Source organism: Bufo bufo, chromosome 5 (genome assembly GCF_905171765.1).
Source record: "Bufo bufo chromosome 5, aBufBuf1.1, whole genome shotgun sequence".
Taxonomy (NCBI): domain Eukaryota; kingdom Metazoa; phylum Chordata; class Amphibia; order Anura; family Bufonidae; genus Bufo; species Bufo bufo.
The window spans coordinates 248,142,639-248,159,933 of NC_053393.1; the positions used below are offsets into that span (position 1 = coordinate 248,142,639).

The 17,295-nt window shown below is 42.4% G+C and overlaps 1 protein-coding gene across 4 annotated transcripts in view; it reads left to right on the top strand.

Moving 5' to 3' along the window:
* COBL (cordon-bleu WH2 repeat protein) overlaps window positions 1-17,295 on the top strand; it is a 586,878-nt gene that overhangs the window by 229,339 nt on the left and 340,244 nt on the right. For all 4 annotated transcript variants that reach the window (XM_040433733.1, XM_040433731.1, XM_040433734.1 and 1 more), the window contains 2 exons: window positions 854-1,064; window positions 12,733-12,961. In XM_040433733.1, coding sequence (XP_040289667.1) covers window positions 854-1,064; window positions 12,733-12,961 — 440 coding nt within the window. The remainder of the gene's footprint in view (window positions 1-853; window positions 1,065-12,732; window positions 12,962-17,295) is intronic.

A 17,295-nucleotide genomic window follows, 5' to 3' on the forward strand; every position in this document is an offset into this window, starting at 1 on the left:
TTCAATAGATGGTTCCGCAAAAAACGGAACGGAAACGGAAGACATACGGATGCATTTCCGTATGTGTTCCGTTTTTTTGCGGACCCATTGACTTGAATGGAGCCACAGAACGTGATTTGCGGGCAATAATAGGACATGTTCTATCTTTAAACGGAACGGAAATACGGAAATGGAATGCATACGGAGTACATTCCGTTTTTTTTGCGGAACCATTGAAATGAATGGTTCCGTATACGGACCGTATCCGGAACGCAAAAAACGGCCAGTAAACGGGGGAAAAAAACTGTCGTGTGCAGGAGGCCTTAATGGCAACAATACTGTGCAGTGCTATGTTGCCATGAAAACAGAACATTGTTGGATCCATTATGAGTCAATGAGATTCAAACACAAACCTGTTTTTTCAAGGGGTTTTCCCAGAGTATAATATTAATGATTTGTCCTAAGGATAGGTCATCAATATCCCTTCAGTGGGAGTCCGCCTGGCACCCCCGCCAATCAGCTGTTTGAAAAGACTGCGGTGCTGTGTGAGCGCTGCAGCCTCTTTTTAGGCCATTGACTTCACATTCATTGGTCTCATTGCCTAGGCACAGTTCAATCCCATTCACATATATGGACTTGGGCTGCAATATTAAGTACAGTCACTATGCTATGTACGGTGATATGCTTGGTATGCTCACTAGAGCACCATTACCTCTTCAAACAGCTGATCAGTGGTGGTCCTGCAGATCAGATATTGAAGACTTTCAGTATTTTGAGGATAGGTCATCAATGTCAATCTCCCGAAAAACCCCATTAAAATGTAATTATATTTTTACTGTAAAATAGCTAAAAAACCTTTTTTATATTTTTCTAGTAAAGCAGTGATGGACTTATTGGTGGACCTGTGCAGCCAACATCACTTGAATCCTGCTCAACATACTCTTGAGGTGCGCTCCGGAATGTCACAGCAACCCTTCACTTTAAGGCCAAATACCCTCATTGGAACTTTAGATGTAGAAACTATTTTTCTGAAGGAGAAAGTTCCAGAGGTAAAAGTACGAAAGCCACCTCCGAAGATTCCTGAGGTTAGTTAAAGAAAACATTTAAATTTTTTTCAATAACTGTATATGTTAAAGGGGTTTGTACAGGGGTTTTATATTGATGACCTATCCTGAGGATAGGTCATCAATATCTGATTGGTGGGGTCTGACACCCGTCATGGAGTGCCGCCTTCTTCAAAAAGCTGATCTGTGGGGGTGACGAGTGTCTGACCCCTGCCAGTCAGATATTGATTTTGAGGATAGGTCATCAATATAAAACCCTTGCATAACCCCTTTAAGACATCTCAATTCAAAAGCTTAGTATTTCACTCTTCTGCTACTAAGATTGGTAATGAGAATTATAGGTGATATTCCATCTTACAATATACCTATATTTCTCCTAAACCTCAAAAATTCTAAGGGTAATTTTACAAGGGCCAAGGATCAGGCCAATTATTGCAAACATGAATGAGCATTCCCCATAACCATTTAAATCTGCTGCCGATCACCCAACAAACTATCAAAATTCTCATTTCTTGGTTGTTAACATCTAGCCTGTGGCACCTGAAATAATTCTGAGCACATCACCCTGAGTAACCAAGGCATGTGTTGCAAATAAAATATGCAAAGTGAATTGGGGATGAACAGTTGTAATAATGATTGTTCATTCCCCTTATTTATTTTATGCATTTATATAGCGCTGCTATATTCCGCAGCACTTTACAGACATTAGCATCCAACTGTCCTTAATGGGGCTCACAATCTAAGTTCCCTATCAGTATGTCTTTGGAGTGTTGGGGGAAACCGGAGTACCCTGAGGAAATCCACGCAAACACAGGGAGAACATACAAACTCCATGCGAACCTAGGACCCTGGCACTGCAAGGCACCACTGCTAACCACTGAGCCACCTTCCACCTTGTATTGGGCCCTGTGAAAAGCACTTCAAAGGAACACTGATCAACTTTTGAACAAATATTGTCGAATGCCACTTGTTACTGTCACAGCATTCGCCAACGTAAAAGGACCCTTAGGTTACGTCTACACGACAACATTGGTCACGCGACATTTTGTTGCACTAATGTCGCGCGCCAATTTTTATAATTGCAGTCTATGGTGTCGCACTGCAACATGCTGCGACTGCGACGCAACAGTCGCAGAAAATCCATTCGAGATGTTGCATGTTGCAGTGCGACACCATAGATGTCACCATATAAAAATTGTCGCGCGACATTAGTGCAACAAAATGTTATTGTCGTCGTGTAGACGTAGCCTTAGACTTTTATTAAAGGCATTTTGAATTTTATGCAAATAAAACTTGTGTGCTAAAAAAATTCTGCAGCTTTGTAATATATTTTAAGCCTATTTAGCTTGGACTGCTTGCCTGTTTTATTTAAAAAAGGGGCACATTTAAGGCCCCTTTCAGACGAGCGAGTTTTCCGCGCGGGTGCAATGCGTGATGCGAACGCATTGCGCCCCTGCACTGAATCCGGACCCATTCATTTCAATGCGTCTGTGTACATGAGCGTTGTTTTTCACGCATCACTTGTGCGTTCAGTGAAAATCGCAGCCTTGGCCCTGTGAGGGCAAAGACCCCAATGCTGGATGAGCAGTGGATTCCCAATTAGAAAATGTGTGTGCACTCACTGAGAATAAGGCCTCATGCACACGACAGTATTTTTTCACGGTCCGCAAAACGGGGTTCTGTTGGTCCGTGATCCGTGACCGTTTTTTCGTCCGTGGGTCTTCCTCGATTTTTGGAGGATCCACGGACATGAAAAAAAAGTTATTTTGGTGTCCGCCTGGCCGTGCGGAGCCAAACGGATCCGTCCTGACTTACAATGCAAGTCAATGGGGACGGATCCGTTTGACGTTGACACAATATGGTGCAATTGCAAACGGATCCGTCCCCCATTGACTTTCAATGTAAAGTCAGGAGTTAATATACCATAGGATCGGAGTTTTCTCCAATCCGATGGTATATTTTAACTTGAAGCGTCCCCATCACCATGGGAACGCCTCTATGTTAGAATATACCATCGGATTTTAATTAGATTGTGAAACTCATATCCGACAGTATATTCTAACACAGAGGCGTTCCCATAGTGATGGGGATGCTTCAAGTTAGAATATCCTATGAACTGTGTACATGACTGCCCCCTGCTGCCTGGCAGCACCAGATCTCTTACAGGGGGCTGTGATCAGCACAATTAACCACTCAGGTGCTGCACCTGAAGGGGTTAATTGTGCTTATCATAGCCCCCTGTAAGAGATCAGGGGCTGCCAGGCAGCAGGTGGCAGACCCCCCTCCCTCCCCAGTTTGAATATCATTGGTGGCCAGTGTGCGGCCCCCCCGGCCCCCCTCCCTCCCTCTATTGTATTATCATTGGTGGCCAGTGTGCGGCCTCCCTCCCTCTATTGTATTATCATTGGTGGCCAGTGTGCGCCCACCCCGCCCCCTCTATTGTTTTAATATCATTGGTGGCCAGTGTGCCCCCCCCGGCCCCCCCTCTATTGTTTTAATATCATTGGTGGCCAGTGTGCGGCCTCCCCTCTCCCCCCCATTCCCGATCATTGGTGGCAGCGGAGAGTTCCGATCGAAGTCCCAGTTTAATCGCTGGGGCTCCGATCGGTAACCATGGCAACCAGGACACTACTGTAGTCCTGGTTGCCATGGTTACTTAGCAATATTAGAAGCATCATATTTACCTGCTGCGCTGTCTGTGACCGGCCGGGAGCTCCTCCTACTGGTAAGTGACAGGTCTGTGCGGCGCATTGCTTAATGATCTGTCACTTACCAGTAGGAGGAGCTCCCGGCCGATCACAGACAGCGCAGCAGGTAAGTATGCCATGGTTACCGATCGGAGCCCCAGCAATTAAACTGGGACTCCGATCGGAACTCTCCGCTGCCACCAATGATCCCCCCCAATGGGGTGGGGGGAGAGGGGAGGCTGCACACTGGCCACCAATGATATTAAAACAATAGAGGGGGGGTCAGGGGGAGGGGGGCGCACACTGGCCACCAATGATATTAAAACAATAGAGGGGGGGCCGGGGGGGCGCACACTGGCCACCAATGATAATACAATAGAGGGAGGGGGGGCCGCACTGGCCACCAATGAAATTAAAACTGGGTAGGGAGGCGGGTCTGCCCCCTCCTGCCTGGCAGCCCCTGATCTCTTGCAGCACCTGAGGGGTTAATTGTGCGGATCACAGCCCCCTGTAAGAGATCGGGTGCTGCCAGGCAGCAGGGGGCAGTCATGTACACAGTTCGCAGTATATTCTAACTAGAAGCGTCCCCATCACTATGGGAACGCCTCTGTGTTAGAATATACTGTCGGTTCTGAGTTTTCACGAAGTGAAAACTCAGTTCTGAAAAAGCTTTTATGCAGACGGATCTTCGGATCCGTCTGTATGAAAGTAACCTACGGATCACGGACGCGGATGCCAATCTTGTGTGCATCCGTGTTCTTTCACAGACCCATTGACTTGAATGGGTCCGTGATCCGTTGTCCGTCAAAAAAATAGAACAGGTCCTATTTTTTGGACGGACAGGAAACACGGATCACGGATGCGGCCTCAAAACGGTGCATTTTCCGATTTTTCCAATGGGTCAGCGAAAAAAAACTGAAAACGGCACAACGGCTATGGTGCACACAACGGTCGTGTGCATGAGGCCTAACTGATACACACGCACAATGCTATGTACCAAGTTTCTCTAGTTTGTTGAAAAAAGGAAGCAGAGTTTTAAAGCAAAATGCTGGATCATTTCCAACTGAAGACGTACTTAAACATTTACATCATTAACTCATTAAAACCACAATCGAAAAGAGCATCTCTTGGCCTAGTTCACATGAACGTATGGCTTTTATATTTTTTTGCGGTCCGTTTTTCACGGATCCGTTTTTAATTTTTTGTGTTTTAAAAAGCATAAAACTGCAATTTTGTATGTGTTTTTCCTGGTATTTTTCAAGTGCTATACAGAAGGAAAATCTCCAACACCATAAAAAAACACCACTGATCCAAAAAGACACAAAAATACCGCAAACAAAACTGCATTGGCGCAATTTTGCTAATATGAATGCGCCTAAATGATGTCATAAATTGCACCAAAATCTGGAGTTATTTGGCACATCTAGGTTTGGAAAAAAGATCTGCACCTAGTCCAAAAAGGGGGCATATCTTTGTGGAAATGGGTCAAGGCTTCAGTGAAAAGTGGTGTGGTCTAAGGCTACTTTCACACCTGCATTTAGGTGCGGATCTGTCTGGTATCTGCACAGACGGATCCGCACCTATAATGCAAACGCTTGTATCCGTTCAGAACGGATCCGTTAGCATTACCATGAAAAAAAAATATATATAAAAATCCGTTTTGACTTACATTGAAAGTCAATGGGAGGCGGATCCGTTTTCAATTGCACCATATTGTGTCAGTAAAAACGGATCCGTCCCCATTGACTTACATTGTAAGTCAGGACGGATCCGTTTGGCTCAGTTTCGTCAGACGGATATCAGAACGCTGCAAGCAGCGTTTTGGTGTCCGCCTCCAGAGCGGAATGGAGGCTGAACGGAGGCAAGCTGATGCATTCTGAACGGATCCTTATCCTTTCAGAATGCATTGGGGTTGAACTGATCCGTTTTGGGCCGCTTGTGAGAGCCTTGAAACGGATCTCACAGGCGGACCCAGAAACGGCAGTATGAAAGTAGCCTAAGATGTGCCAAATTACAGATGTAGCAAGTTTAGCACTCAAACTCTTAACTCAAATTTATTAAATCATTGTGTTATCTTAAAACAAAAGCTATTGAAAAGCAATTGAAGATATTTGCTTAGTTTAGATAACGCATCTCAGAAATCTCAGAAAGCATGAGTGTTAGGCCTCATGCACACGACCGTATTTTGTGTCCGATCCGTTTTTTTTTGCGGATAGGATGCGGACCCATTCATTTAAATGTCCGCATCAGTATGTCCGTTCCGTTGCTCCGCAAAAAAAATAGTGCATGTCCTATTTTTTTCTAGTTTGCGGACAAGGATAGGCATTATTACAATGGATCCGCCAAAAAAACGGATCCGCAAAAAAAAAAAAAACGGATGCCATATGGAAAGTCATCCGTTTTTTTTTGCGGATCCGCAATTTGCGGACCGCAAAACACATACGGTTGTGTGCATGTAGCCTTAGGCTACTTTCAGACTGCCGTTTGGTGCGGATCCGTCATGGATCTGCACAGACGGATCCGCACCGATAATACAACCGCATGCATCCATTCAGAACGGATCCGTTTGTATTATCTTTAACATTGCCAAAACGGTTCCGTCTTGAACAGCATTGAAAGTCAATGGGGGACGGATCCGTTTTCTATTGTGCCATATTGTGTCAGTGAAAACGGATCCGTCCCTATTGACTTACATTGTGTGTCAGGACGGATCCGTTTCTCTCAGTTTCGTCAGACGGAAACAAAGCGGAATGGTGACTGAACGGAGGCAAACTGATGCATTCTGAGCGGATCATTTTCCATACAGAATGCATTAGGGCAAAACTGATCCGTTTTTTGGACCGCTTGTGAGCCCTGAACGGATCTCACAAACGGAAAGCCAAAACGCCAGTGTGAAAGTAGCCTTAACTCTACTACATCGGTACTCCACAATTGTGTTGTTAAATTCTGCCATAAACTAAGCCAACCAGTAATTGTTATACAAGTAGACAAAAGTATCTAGCCGTGCACCACATTTACCATCCAGCCTGAGCCACTGTGATAAATGTGGTGCAGTTCAGACAGTTTTAGGGGCTGATCACATATCATTTTTGCTGTACGTCAAGTGGATACATCTGTAAACAGAAAACAGTGTATATAAATATATGGCTTGATGTACCTATAGACTATAACTGGGCAAGCAAAGCTCAGAAGTGCATAATTTTGACTCTGTCATAATATTGTTAAGCAAGCAAAGCAGGAAGGGGACGTGGATGTTCTTGTCCATCTAGGGACAAATGACCTGGCTTGCAATGAAGTGTCAGAGGTGAAAAAAACTTTTATCACACTTGGTAATGACGTACAGGATTTTGCATCCAGCATTTCATTTTCTGAAGTTCTGCCTGTGCATAATGTTCAGAATGATAGGCAGAGGCCCATAAAGGAGTTCAACATATGGCTTGGTAAATGGTGTCAAGAGCAAGGATTTGGCTTTGTTTCTCATGATAGCTCTACTTGGAATAGAAAGGAACTGTACAAAAAAGATGGTTTGCATCTTTCTCTCAAAGGAACAAATGTACTTAGTGAACAACTCCAAGAATTTGCGGAAGAGTATTTAAACTAGGAAGGGGGGGCAAAAGAGTGAAAATAAAAGAGTCCAATTGCCCCCCGAAACAATGCCAGAACAGGTCAGAAGCACAGAGGTTAAGAAATGATAAGCTCAGAGTCCTGTCTACAAATGCTCGCAGTTTAGGTAAAAAAAATCAATGAACTTGGGTCAATAATGGCATCTGAGAATGTAGATTTAGTGGCTGTTACGGAGACATGGTTTAATGAAAGAAATGACTGGGACATAACCATACCAGGGTACTCTTTATACAGAAGAGACAGAGAAGGCAAGAAAGGAGGAGGAGTGGCCCTGTATGTGAAAGATAGCATTAAATCTAACCTAATACAAGTTGGTGAGGCCAACATAGAGTCAGTTTGGGTTACGTTGCAGTTTGCAAACCATGCAGTAACTCGTGTAGGTGTGATATATAGACCACCTGGTCAAGTTAAAGAACTAGATGATCTACTAGTTGAAGGAATAGCTAAAATGACAATGAAAGGAGAAGTTATCATTATGGGAGATTTCAATCTTCCAGATATAAACTGGAAAACCAAAATAGCAAGTTCTACCAGGAGTACAGATATTCTAAATTCCCTACTGGGGTTATCTCTACAACAAGTGGTTGAGGAGCCAACCCGGAGGGAGGCCATTTTGGATTTGGTATTCACAAACGGGGATTCGGTATATGATGTCATTGTAGGCGAAACCTTGGGATCTAGTGATCACCAGTCAGTGTGGTTTAATATAAGAACTGTTAAAGAGTCCCACCACACTAAAACAAAAGTTTTAGATTTTAGAAAAACAGACTTTTCAAAAATGAAATTAGTCATAAATGAGTCCTTATCAGACTGGAACGGATTACATGGAGTCCAGGAGAAATGGGACTACTTAAAAGGTGGATTATTGAAGGCAACAGAAAATTGCATTAGACTTGTCAGTAAAAACAAAAAAAGGAGGAGACCACTGTGGTACTCAGCAGAAGTGGCCCAAATCATTAAAAATAAAAAGCTAGCATTTTGTAATTATAAAAAAACCCAGAGCAATGAAGATAAGGAAATCTACAAGATTAGGCAGAGAGAGGCCAAGCAAGTTATAAGAACTTCTAAAGCGCAGGCAGAAGAAAAACTAGCTCAGTCTATGAAAAAAGGGGATAAGACATTCTTCAGATATATAAATGAAAAAGGAAATTAAAACAAGGAATAACTAAATTAAAAACAAAGGACGGAAGGTATGTAGAAGAGAATAAAGGGCTAGCCGACTGCCTTAATGAATACTTCTGTTCAGTTTTTACAAAAGAAAAAGGAGAAGGACCTCCACTAGAAAGAATGACTAATAAATCGTTTGATGCATGTATCTTTACAGAGGAAGATGTTCTAAGTTTGCTGTCTAAGGTGAAGACAAATAAGTCACAGGGACCTGATGAGATACACCCAAAATTATTAAAAGAGCTTAGTGGTGAGCTGGCAAAACCGTTAACAGATTTATTTAACCAATCATTAGTAACAGGAGTCGTCCCGGAAGATTGGAAATTGGCTAATGTCGTGCCCATTCACAAGAAAGGTAGTAGGGAGGAATCGAGCAACTATAGACCAGTGAGTCTGACATCAATAGTAGGCAAATTAATGGAAACCCTATTAAAGGATAGGATTGTGGAACATCTAAAATCCCATGGATTGCAAGATGAAAAACAACATGGGTTTACTTCAGGGAGATCATGTCAAACAAATCTTATAGATTTTTTTGACTGGGTGAATAAAATAATAGACGGTGGAGGTGCAGTAGACATCGCATATCTAGATTTTAGTAAGGCTTTTGACACTGTCCCACATAGAAGACTTATCAATAAACTGCAGTCATTGAGCATGGACTCCCATATTGTTGAGTGGATTAGGCAGTGGCTGAGTGACAGACAACAGAGGGTGGTAGTCAATGGAGAACATTCAAAACAAGGTCATGTTACCAGTGGGGTTCCACAGGGATCTGTACTGGGACCGATTTTGTTTAATATCTTCATAAGTGATATTGCAAAAGGCCTCGCTGGTAAGGTTTGTCTTTTTGCTGATGACACAAAGATAGGTAACAGGGTTGATGTTCCTGGAGGGAAACGCCAAATGGAAAAGGATTTAGGAAAACTAGAAGAATGGTCAGAACTCTGGCAACTGAAATTTAATGTGGATAAGTGCAAGATAATGCACCTGGGGCGTAAAAACCCAAGGGCAGAATATAGAATATTTGACACAGTCCTGACCTCAGTATCTGAGGAAAGGGATTTAGGAGTAATTATTTCAGAAGACTTAAAGGTGGGAAGACAATGTAATAGAGCAGCACGAAATGCCAGCAGAATGCTTGGATGTATAGGGAGAGGTATAAGCAGTAGAAAGAGTGAAGTGCTTATGCCGCTGTACAGAACACTGGTGAGACCTCACTTGGAGTATTGTGCGCAGTACTGGAGGCCATATCTCCAGAAGGATATAGATACTCTAGAGAGAGTTCAGAGAAGAGCTACTAAACTAGTACATGGATTGCAGGATAAAACTTACCAGGAAAGGTTAAAGGACCTTAATATGTATAGCTTGGAAGAAAGAAGAGACAGAGGGGATATGATAGAAACTTTTAAATACATAAAGGGAATCAACTCGGTAAAGGAAGAGAGCATATTTAAAAGAAGAAAAACTACCACAAGAGGACACAGTTTTAAATTAGAGGGGCAAAGGTTTAAAAGTAATATAAGGAAGTATTACTTTACTGAGAGAGTAGTGGATGCATGGAATAGCCTTCCTGCAGAAGTGGTAGCTGCAAATACAGTGAAGGGGTTTAAGCATGCATGGGATAGGCATAAGGCCATCCTTCATATAAGATAGGGCCGGGGGCTATCCATAGTATTCAGTATATTGGGCAGACTAGATGGGCCAAATGGTTCTTATCTGCCGACACATTCTATGTTTCTATGTTTCTGTCACTGTTTATGTTTCTGTAATTTTTTTTGCAGGGCAGAATAGCGTAGCAAGAAAAAAAGTATGGAAACCTATAAGTTTTTTTTTTGGTTGTAGTGCATGTTATATTTCCAGTTACACTTTAAAGTAACATGTGACTGCAAAAATACTATTTAAAACTTTGTGGAATTTTTCTGAAAAAAACTAGGTATTACAGACAGTGCTGGTCAGTTCGCAATGTTCACCAGCGAACATATGCGGGCTGCCATCTTTAGTAAGGTAGACTCACCCGTCCGGAGATGCACAGGTAAGCCCTTACCTGTGCCTGTGCCGGGAGCCGGTCTGAAATCAAATGCAGTTCCGAGAACAGCCCGATGAAGGCCCCCAGCGGCTGTTCTCGGAACTGCCTGCTCCCAGTGATTGCATTTGATTCCACAAAAAGATGGCAAAAATATCATTAACCTTTTTTTAAAAAAATAAGGGAACAAATATAGTTGAAAGACAAGCAACCCAAAACACAATGGCAGAACCGAAATGGAAATTGTAAAAAAGAAGAAAAAAGATCCATATTGTGCTTCTCCGGTTTCTTACGCTGTGTGAATAAACTCTAGAGCTGTATACCTGTGTCTTCAACCTCTGGATGCTCGTAAGAGCGTTTCCATTATTTCTTCAGAAAATCAAGGTATTGAAACACAAAGAAAGTTGCAGAACATTTCATTATGCAATTTATTCACATTGGATCTTTTGATACTGACTTTTTGCTAATGTAATGTAAGATATAAATTTCTTCTTAAGAGACCTGAAGCCTTACATTGCCCATCTGCTCTAATGTATTAGTTATCTTGAAGCATATTGTGCCATTTCATCTTCCCAAATCCCTAAATTGTGTAATGAACATGGAATTATTAGCATTCTTCTCTTCCAGAGATGACAAGGTAATATAATGTGCATCTTTGATTAAAGGAATGAATAATGTGTTAGTACTGTTTACCAGCATAGGAGGAAGTAGCAGACATTAGCAATAATTGGCCATGCAGCTTTCAGCTTCCATGACTGTGCAACAGGCAAACTTAAAGGAACCTGCCATCTTTACTATGCTGCCCACAGTGCGGTGACAGACCTGCTGCTTTCGGGGGTCTGTCTCTTCCTGGATGGCAGTCAGTACTTTTGGATTACTGACATGCCAAACTCTGCAGCGAGCCCAGCGATGCAAGGGAGAGGAGTCTGAAGAGTCTCACTACCCGCATCTCTTGATGATGACTGGCAGGTTTCTTTCCTGTGCACAAGAGGCCACTTGACAAATAAATCTCATTTTGCATTCTTATCCATTGGAGTGCTGGAATTTTCTTCATGGTATATGTCCAGGGGTGGGAACCCTGCTCCAAGCACCGGGTGCTACAAGAATTGTATTTAAGTAGAGGTTAACAACATGGCTGCTTCTTTTTTTCATATACACTATTAAAACACTATTAAAGGGGATAGGTCATCGTTATTATATCAGTGGTGGTCTGACACTCGCCAACCACTGATCAGCTGTTCTGGGCAGCCACCTGTGTCAAAGCCAGAAGTATAAGGTTCCATCCATTGTGTAGTAGTTGTGTCAGGGGGACTGCATTCATGTGAACGGGAGCTAAGCTGCAGTAAGCTGGTTCTGGAGACCACACACTGGATGGAGCTTTCCGTCCACTGTATAGTTCCTGGCACCAGCAGCTATTTGAAACAGCTGATCGGTGGAGGATGCCAGGGGTTGGACACCCACCGATCTGATATTCATGACCTATACTAAGCATAGACCATCAGTTAACTGAACCATGAGCTAAAGTCTGACAGGATTTGCCTGGATAGGTCAGTCCATTGTAAGCTGTGTTAGGTGTAGACTGAATTTATAACCTATTGTCTGCCATACTGTATGTTTTCTTTTTTCTATTAATGTAATGTATGACCATTGTCCCATCCCATAGCTTGCCTTGGGAGCCCCATATAGTCCATGGCAGGCTGCCACTGAGGTAATTCTCTATTATGTGCCAGATTCCTTGTATTATATGAGCATAAGCTACCGATGTGCTTCTTTGCATGCCTATCAAGAGTTGCCTTCCAGATCATGCTTTGTCACTCTTTCCTTCTGGTTTATTATATTCTTCACAATCAGTAAACCATTATCTTGTCAAGCTTCACTTCCACTCAAGTGAATCTTCTTTCTAAACCCTTTGTCAACTTGACATGTATAGCAGATGAAAAAAATCCAGGTGTGATTGTACTTTTCAGATGCTTGCTGAGCACCTAGCTTGGTGTGTTGAGTCAGATCCTTTTACAAGTCACCTTGTCCGCCCCCTTTTCAAAGCAAAATGCTGATGAGTCACTGGATCTGTATGAGAGAGATCAAGTGAAACTAGGAAACCCATTCTGCCTTCCATTACACTGCATGGTAGCTTGGCACTGAGGACAGATTCCAATGGTTTGGCCTTTTGTTTTGTCTTCTGCAGAAAACTATACGGCTTGTTGTGAACTTCCTTGGTACGCAGAAAGCGGTTGTCAGAGTCAATCCTGCTGTGCCCTTGAGGAACATCTTTCCAGCTGTATGCGAGAAATGTGAACTTAACCAAGACAATGTGATTCTCTTAAGAGATGTAACCAACAAAGAAGAGCTAGACATGTCTCGGTCACTGAATGAGCTAGGTATTAGAGAGCTGTACGCCTGGAGCAGCAAGCAAGGTAACCATTCCAAGCTTTCATCCTTTTCATCATCATATAGTTGTTCAAATGCATTGTAAGTGAATCTATAGTCTAATGTTATTTTCATCAACAGATATCAGCTATGTACTTTATAATCAGAAGAGAGCTGCATATTACACAGTTCACAGGGCTGTTTTTGCCTCCCCTATTTCCTAGTAAAATGTATACCTTGTAGATGGTCACTTTGACTATCATCTACCACCAAAGCTATATTTTCCCTTTGGTGGTACGCAGTAATAATGTAATGTCATGTAACAAGTATGACATTGCATTATAGTTAAAGAGTAACTAAACTTTTGAATAAAATTTTAATAAGATGTTCCTAATGCCATAGTAACACTTTTTCTAATATACATTATTAAGGCATTTTGTATATTTCATACACTAAAGCGTACCATTCCCTGTACGCTTAAAATTGACAATTCTGTACACTGCTGACTGCTCAGCTGTGTACGGAGTACACAGCTGTACTATGCCAGGATTAGCTGAGCGGAGCGGACTCCTGCTTCTGCCTGCTCCACTAAGCTAAGAGTCCTGCATGTTAGCTCAGCTAAATGAAGCAGGCAGAAGCAGGATCCTGCTCCGCTCAGCTAATCCTGGCATAGCCCCATCTGGGGGGCACAGGCAGGATCAGCAATATGTGCTCCTGCCCGTACAAACGTCTGAAAAGACAGGTAGTGTAACGAACAGGAAGCAGTGCTCACATGGAGCGCTACATCCTCTCCAAACGGGGGTGCCAGGCATTGGAACCACACCGATCACATATTGATGACCTATCCTGACGATAGGTCATCAATATGTATGGCCTGCACAACCCCTTTAATTATACACATATATTTTTACTTACCCATACAGTGGTTACTTTTCACTCTAAAGTGCATTTTCATCAGTTACTCTAGCTTCCATTCCTCCTTGGATTTTATTTTTTAATTTTCCTCACTTGCAATTGTTTCTTATCCCCCATGTTTGAATCCTACTTCCTGGTTTGTCATGTGACTGCTGTCCCTGACATCAACAGGACATGTGATACTAACCAACCCCCTTGTTCTTTCCAATGATGCTTGTGCGTCCTACATTGCAAAGCCCCAAAGCAGGGCCTAACCTACAGCAACTGAATACAGATTTGCCACATGGTGCAATGGTAGGCTAATAACTTTAGAGTAAGTCTACTTTCACATTCGCATTTTGGCTTTTCGTTTGTGAGATCCGTTCAGAGCTCTCACAAGCGGTCCAAAACGGATAAGTTTGCATACTAATGCATTCTGAATGGAAAATATTCCGCTCAGAATGCATCAATTTGCATCAGTTTAGTCTCCATTCCACTTTGGAGGAGGACACCTAAACGCTGCTTGCAGTGTTTTGGGTCCATCTGATGAAACTTTTGCCACTATATTTCTGTGTTTGTGTCTTGTTTTATATGTAGTGTATGTGCCTTTACCTGGCATTTAAACACTCCTTTGCACCTGGTAACCTCCATCACATGGTCTGATATGGGTGTGGCTTACAGTCTGGCTTTGTTCACATTGCACTAGTTGTCCTGCTAGGCGGTTGTGTGGAAGCTTGGCTGTGAGCTGGATTACATCACCTTCAGACCTTGTTCACACCATAGGTAGCTGTGGTAGGACCCCTTGCCATGCTGAGTGACCGTGACGTGGTGCATGATGGGCTCCGATATTTTCCTGACAGGAATATATTGGCAAAAGTCTCAGCTTTTAATATCTGCATTTATGACAAGCCAGTATAGTCAGTGGCATATCCGTTTGGTGCATTTTTTCAGTGATTTATATGATTATATTTTCATCCGCACAATGCTCCGTTTTGTGTAGGATGCCTTTGTGGTGCATGTGGACCGCGCCGACATCCTCCACCGTATGCATTTTTTTGCTGGGGATAGTCGTTTGCTGTGGTCCACATGCGGTGGGGCTGCTCCCCCAATGAAAAACACGCTACAGTGTTAGGGGTTGAGCAGCTCCCCCAGATTTGCCACTATATTTCTGTGTTTGTGTCCATCTGATGAAACTGAGCCAAACTGACACAATCTCGCACAATAGAAAATGGATCCGTCCTCCATTGACTTTTAATGGTGTTCAAGACGGATCCGTCTTGGCTATATTAAAGATAATACAAACGGATTTGTTCTGAACGGATGCAGACGGTTGTAATATCTGAACGGATCCGTCCATGACGGATCCGCACAAAACGCGAGTGTGAAAGTAGCCTTAGGCAGTTTTGATAAATGGTATAACAGTGATATAACAGCAATATCTGTTGGGCAGGATGTGTGTAGGGTCACACCTCTTTAAGGTGAATATTTAAAAAAAAACTCTTGACCATCCGCATTATTTCTTTTTTTTGTGCAATCCACTATTACAAAATACACTGACTGTCCAAAAAAAAAAAAAATCGCCACCTGGATTTAACTAAACAAATAGTTATGAGCCTCCTATTGGATAATTACTGCATGGGCGATTATCTTTCAGCTGGCAATAAGTTATTTAACCCCAACTGGTGCAATGAGTTGCTTCTCATTTCTTAAACAACCATGTCAAAGACACATCTCGTGGTCGTGGAAAAGATGTTAGTTTGTTTGAGAAGGGTCAAATCATTGGCATGCATCAGGCAGAGAAAACATCTAAGGAGATTGCAGAAACTACTAAAATTGGGTTAAGAACTGTCCAACGCATTATTAAAAACTGGAAGGATAGTGGGGACCCATCGTATTCGAGGAAGAAATGTGGCGGGAAAAAAATCCTGAATGATCGTGATCGGCGATCACTTAAACGTTTGGTGAAATCAAATCGAAGAAAAACTACAGTAGAACACAGGGCTATGTTTAAAAGTGAAAGTAAGAGCATTTCCACACGCAGAATGCGAAGGGAACTCAAGGGATTGGGACTCAACAACTGTGTAGCTGTAAGAAAACAACTAATCGGTGAGGCAAACCAGAAAAAGAGGCTTTAATTTGCTAGGAAGCATAAAGATTGGACTCTGGAGCAATGGAAGAAGGTCATGTGGTCTGATGAGTCCAGATTTACCCTGTTCCAGAGTGATGGGCGCATCAGGGTAAGAAGAGAGGCACTACCTAAACATACAGAATGACCAGGGTATTCCATCAATGGATTTTTCTTCCCTGATGGCACGGGCATATTCCAAGAAGACAATGCCAGGATTCATCGGGCTCAAATTGTGAAAGAGTGGTTCAGGGAGCAGGAGACATCATTTTCACACATGGATTGGCCACCAAGGAGTCCAGACCTTAACCCCATTAAGAATCTTTGGGATGTGCTGGAGAAGGCTTTGCGCAGCAGTCAGACTCTACCATCATCAATGCAAGATGTTGGTGAAAAATTAATGCAACACTGGATGGAAGTAAATCTTGTGACATTGCAGAAGCTTATTGAAACAATGCCACAGCGAATGCGTGCCGTAATCAAAGCTAAAGGCTTTTTTTTTGGTGGCGACTTTATTTTTGGACAGGCAGTGTATAATACTAATGAAATGTTACTGTATATTTATACATGACAATTATACCTAACAAAAGTATAATTGGTACATAACCATAAAAATAAGAAGTTATGCCTGGAATGTGAAAAAACTAAGCCAAAACATGTTCTCATCTCCTCAAGGATTCTGCTCATTTAGGCCTAGTGAGCACGTATTATTTTTGTTTTTTCTTTCTGAGAACAATAACTTCTAATATTTTAGCTGACATTGCTGTGTGAGGTGTTTCAGGGTGTGTCTTAATTACATTTTTTCCACTACATAACATTTTGTGTTTAATTCACTTTTTTGTGTCACCCCCACTTCCTCATATATTGTAAGCTCTTGCGGGCAGGGTCCTCACTCCTAGTGTCTCAGATGTATATTAGCCAGTTGTGATGTCTTTTGTTTTGTACATGAACCCTATGAATTTGTAAAGCGCTGTGGAATATGGTGGCGCTATATAAATAAATATTATTATTATTATTATTATTATTAAAGGGTTGTTTCCATCTCAGTCTTTTAGGAGTGGCAGAGAGACATACAGAGTTGCTGCTGCAACTTCTAGTAAGTTTTCTATCTAACCCCATTGCTAAAGTTTCAGCTACACTGCTCAGTACTGCTGAATAATGCCCTCCATGCTGCCACTGTTTCTTAATGTGTGCTACAGAGAGACAGTGGAGCAGGATCTCCACACCAGTGTAGCAAATGTTGTGGGCTTGCATGTTTTTACTCTGATAGTTATTGAACTTTTCTCCTGGGTTTTGAGGGAGGAGGTTATGCCAAATGTAAGGCTAGCTTTTACTTTTTCTAAGTATTTTCTCTCTATGAAC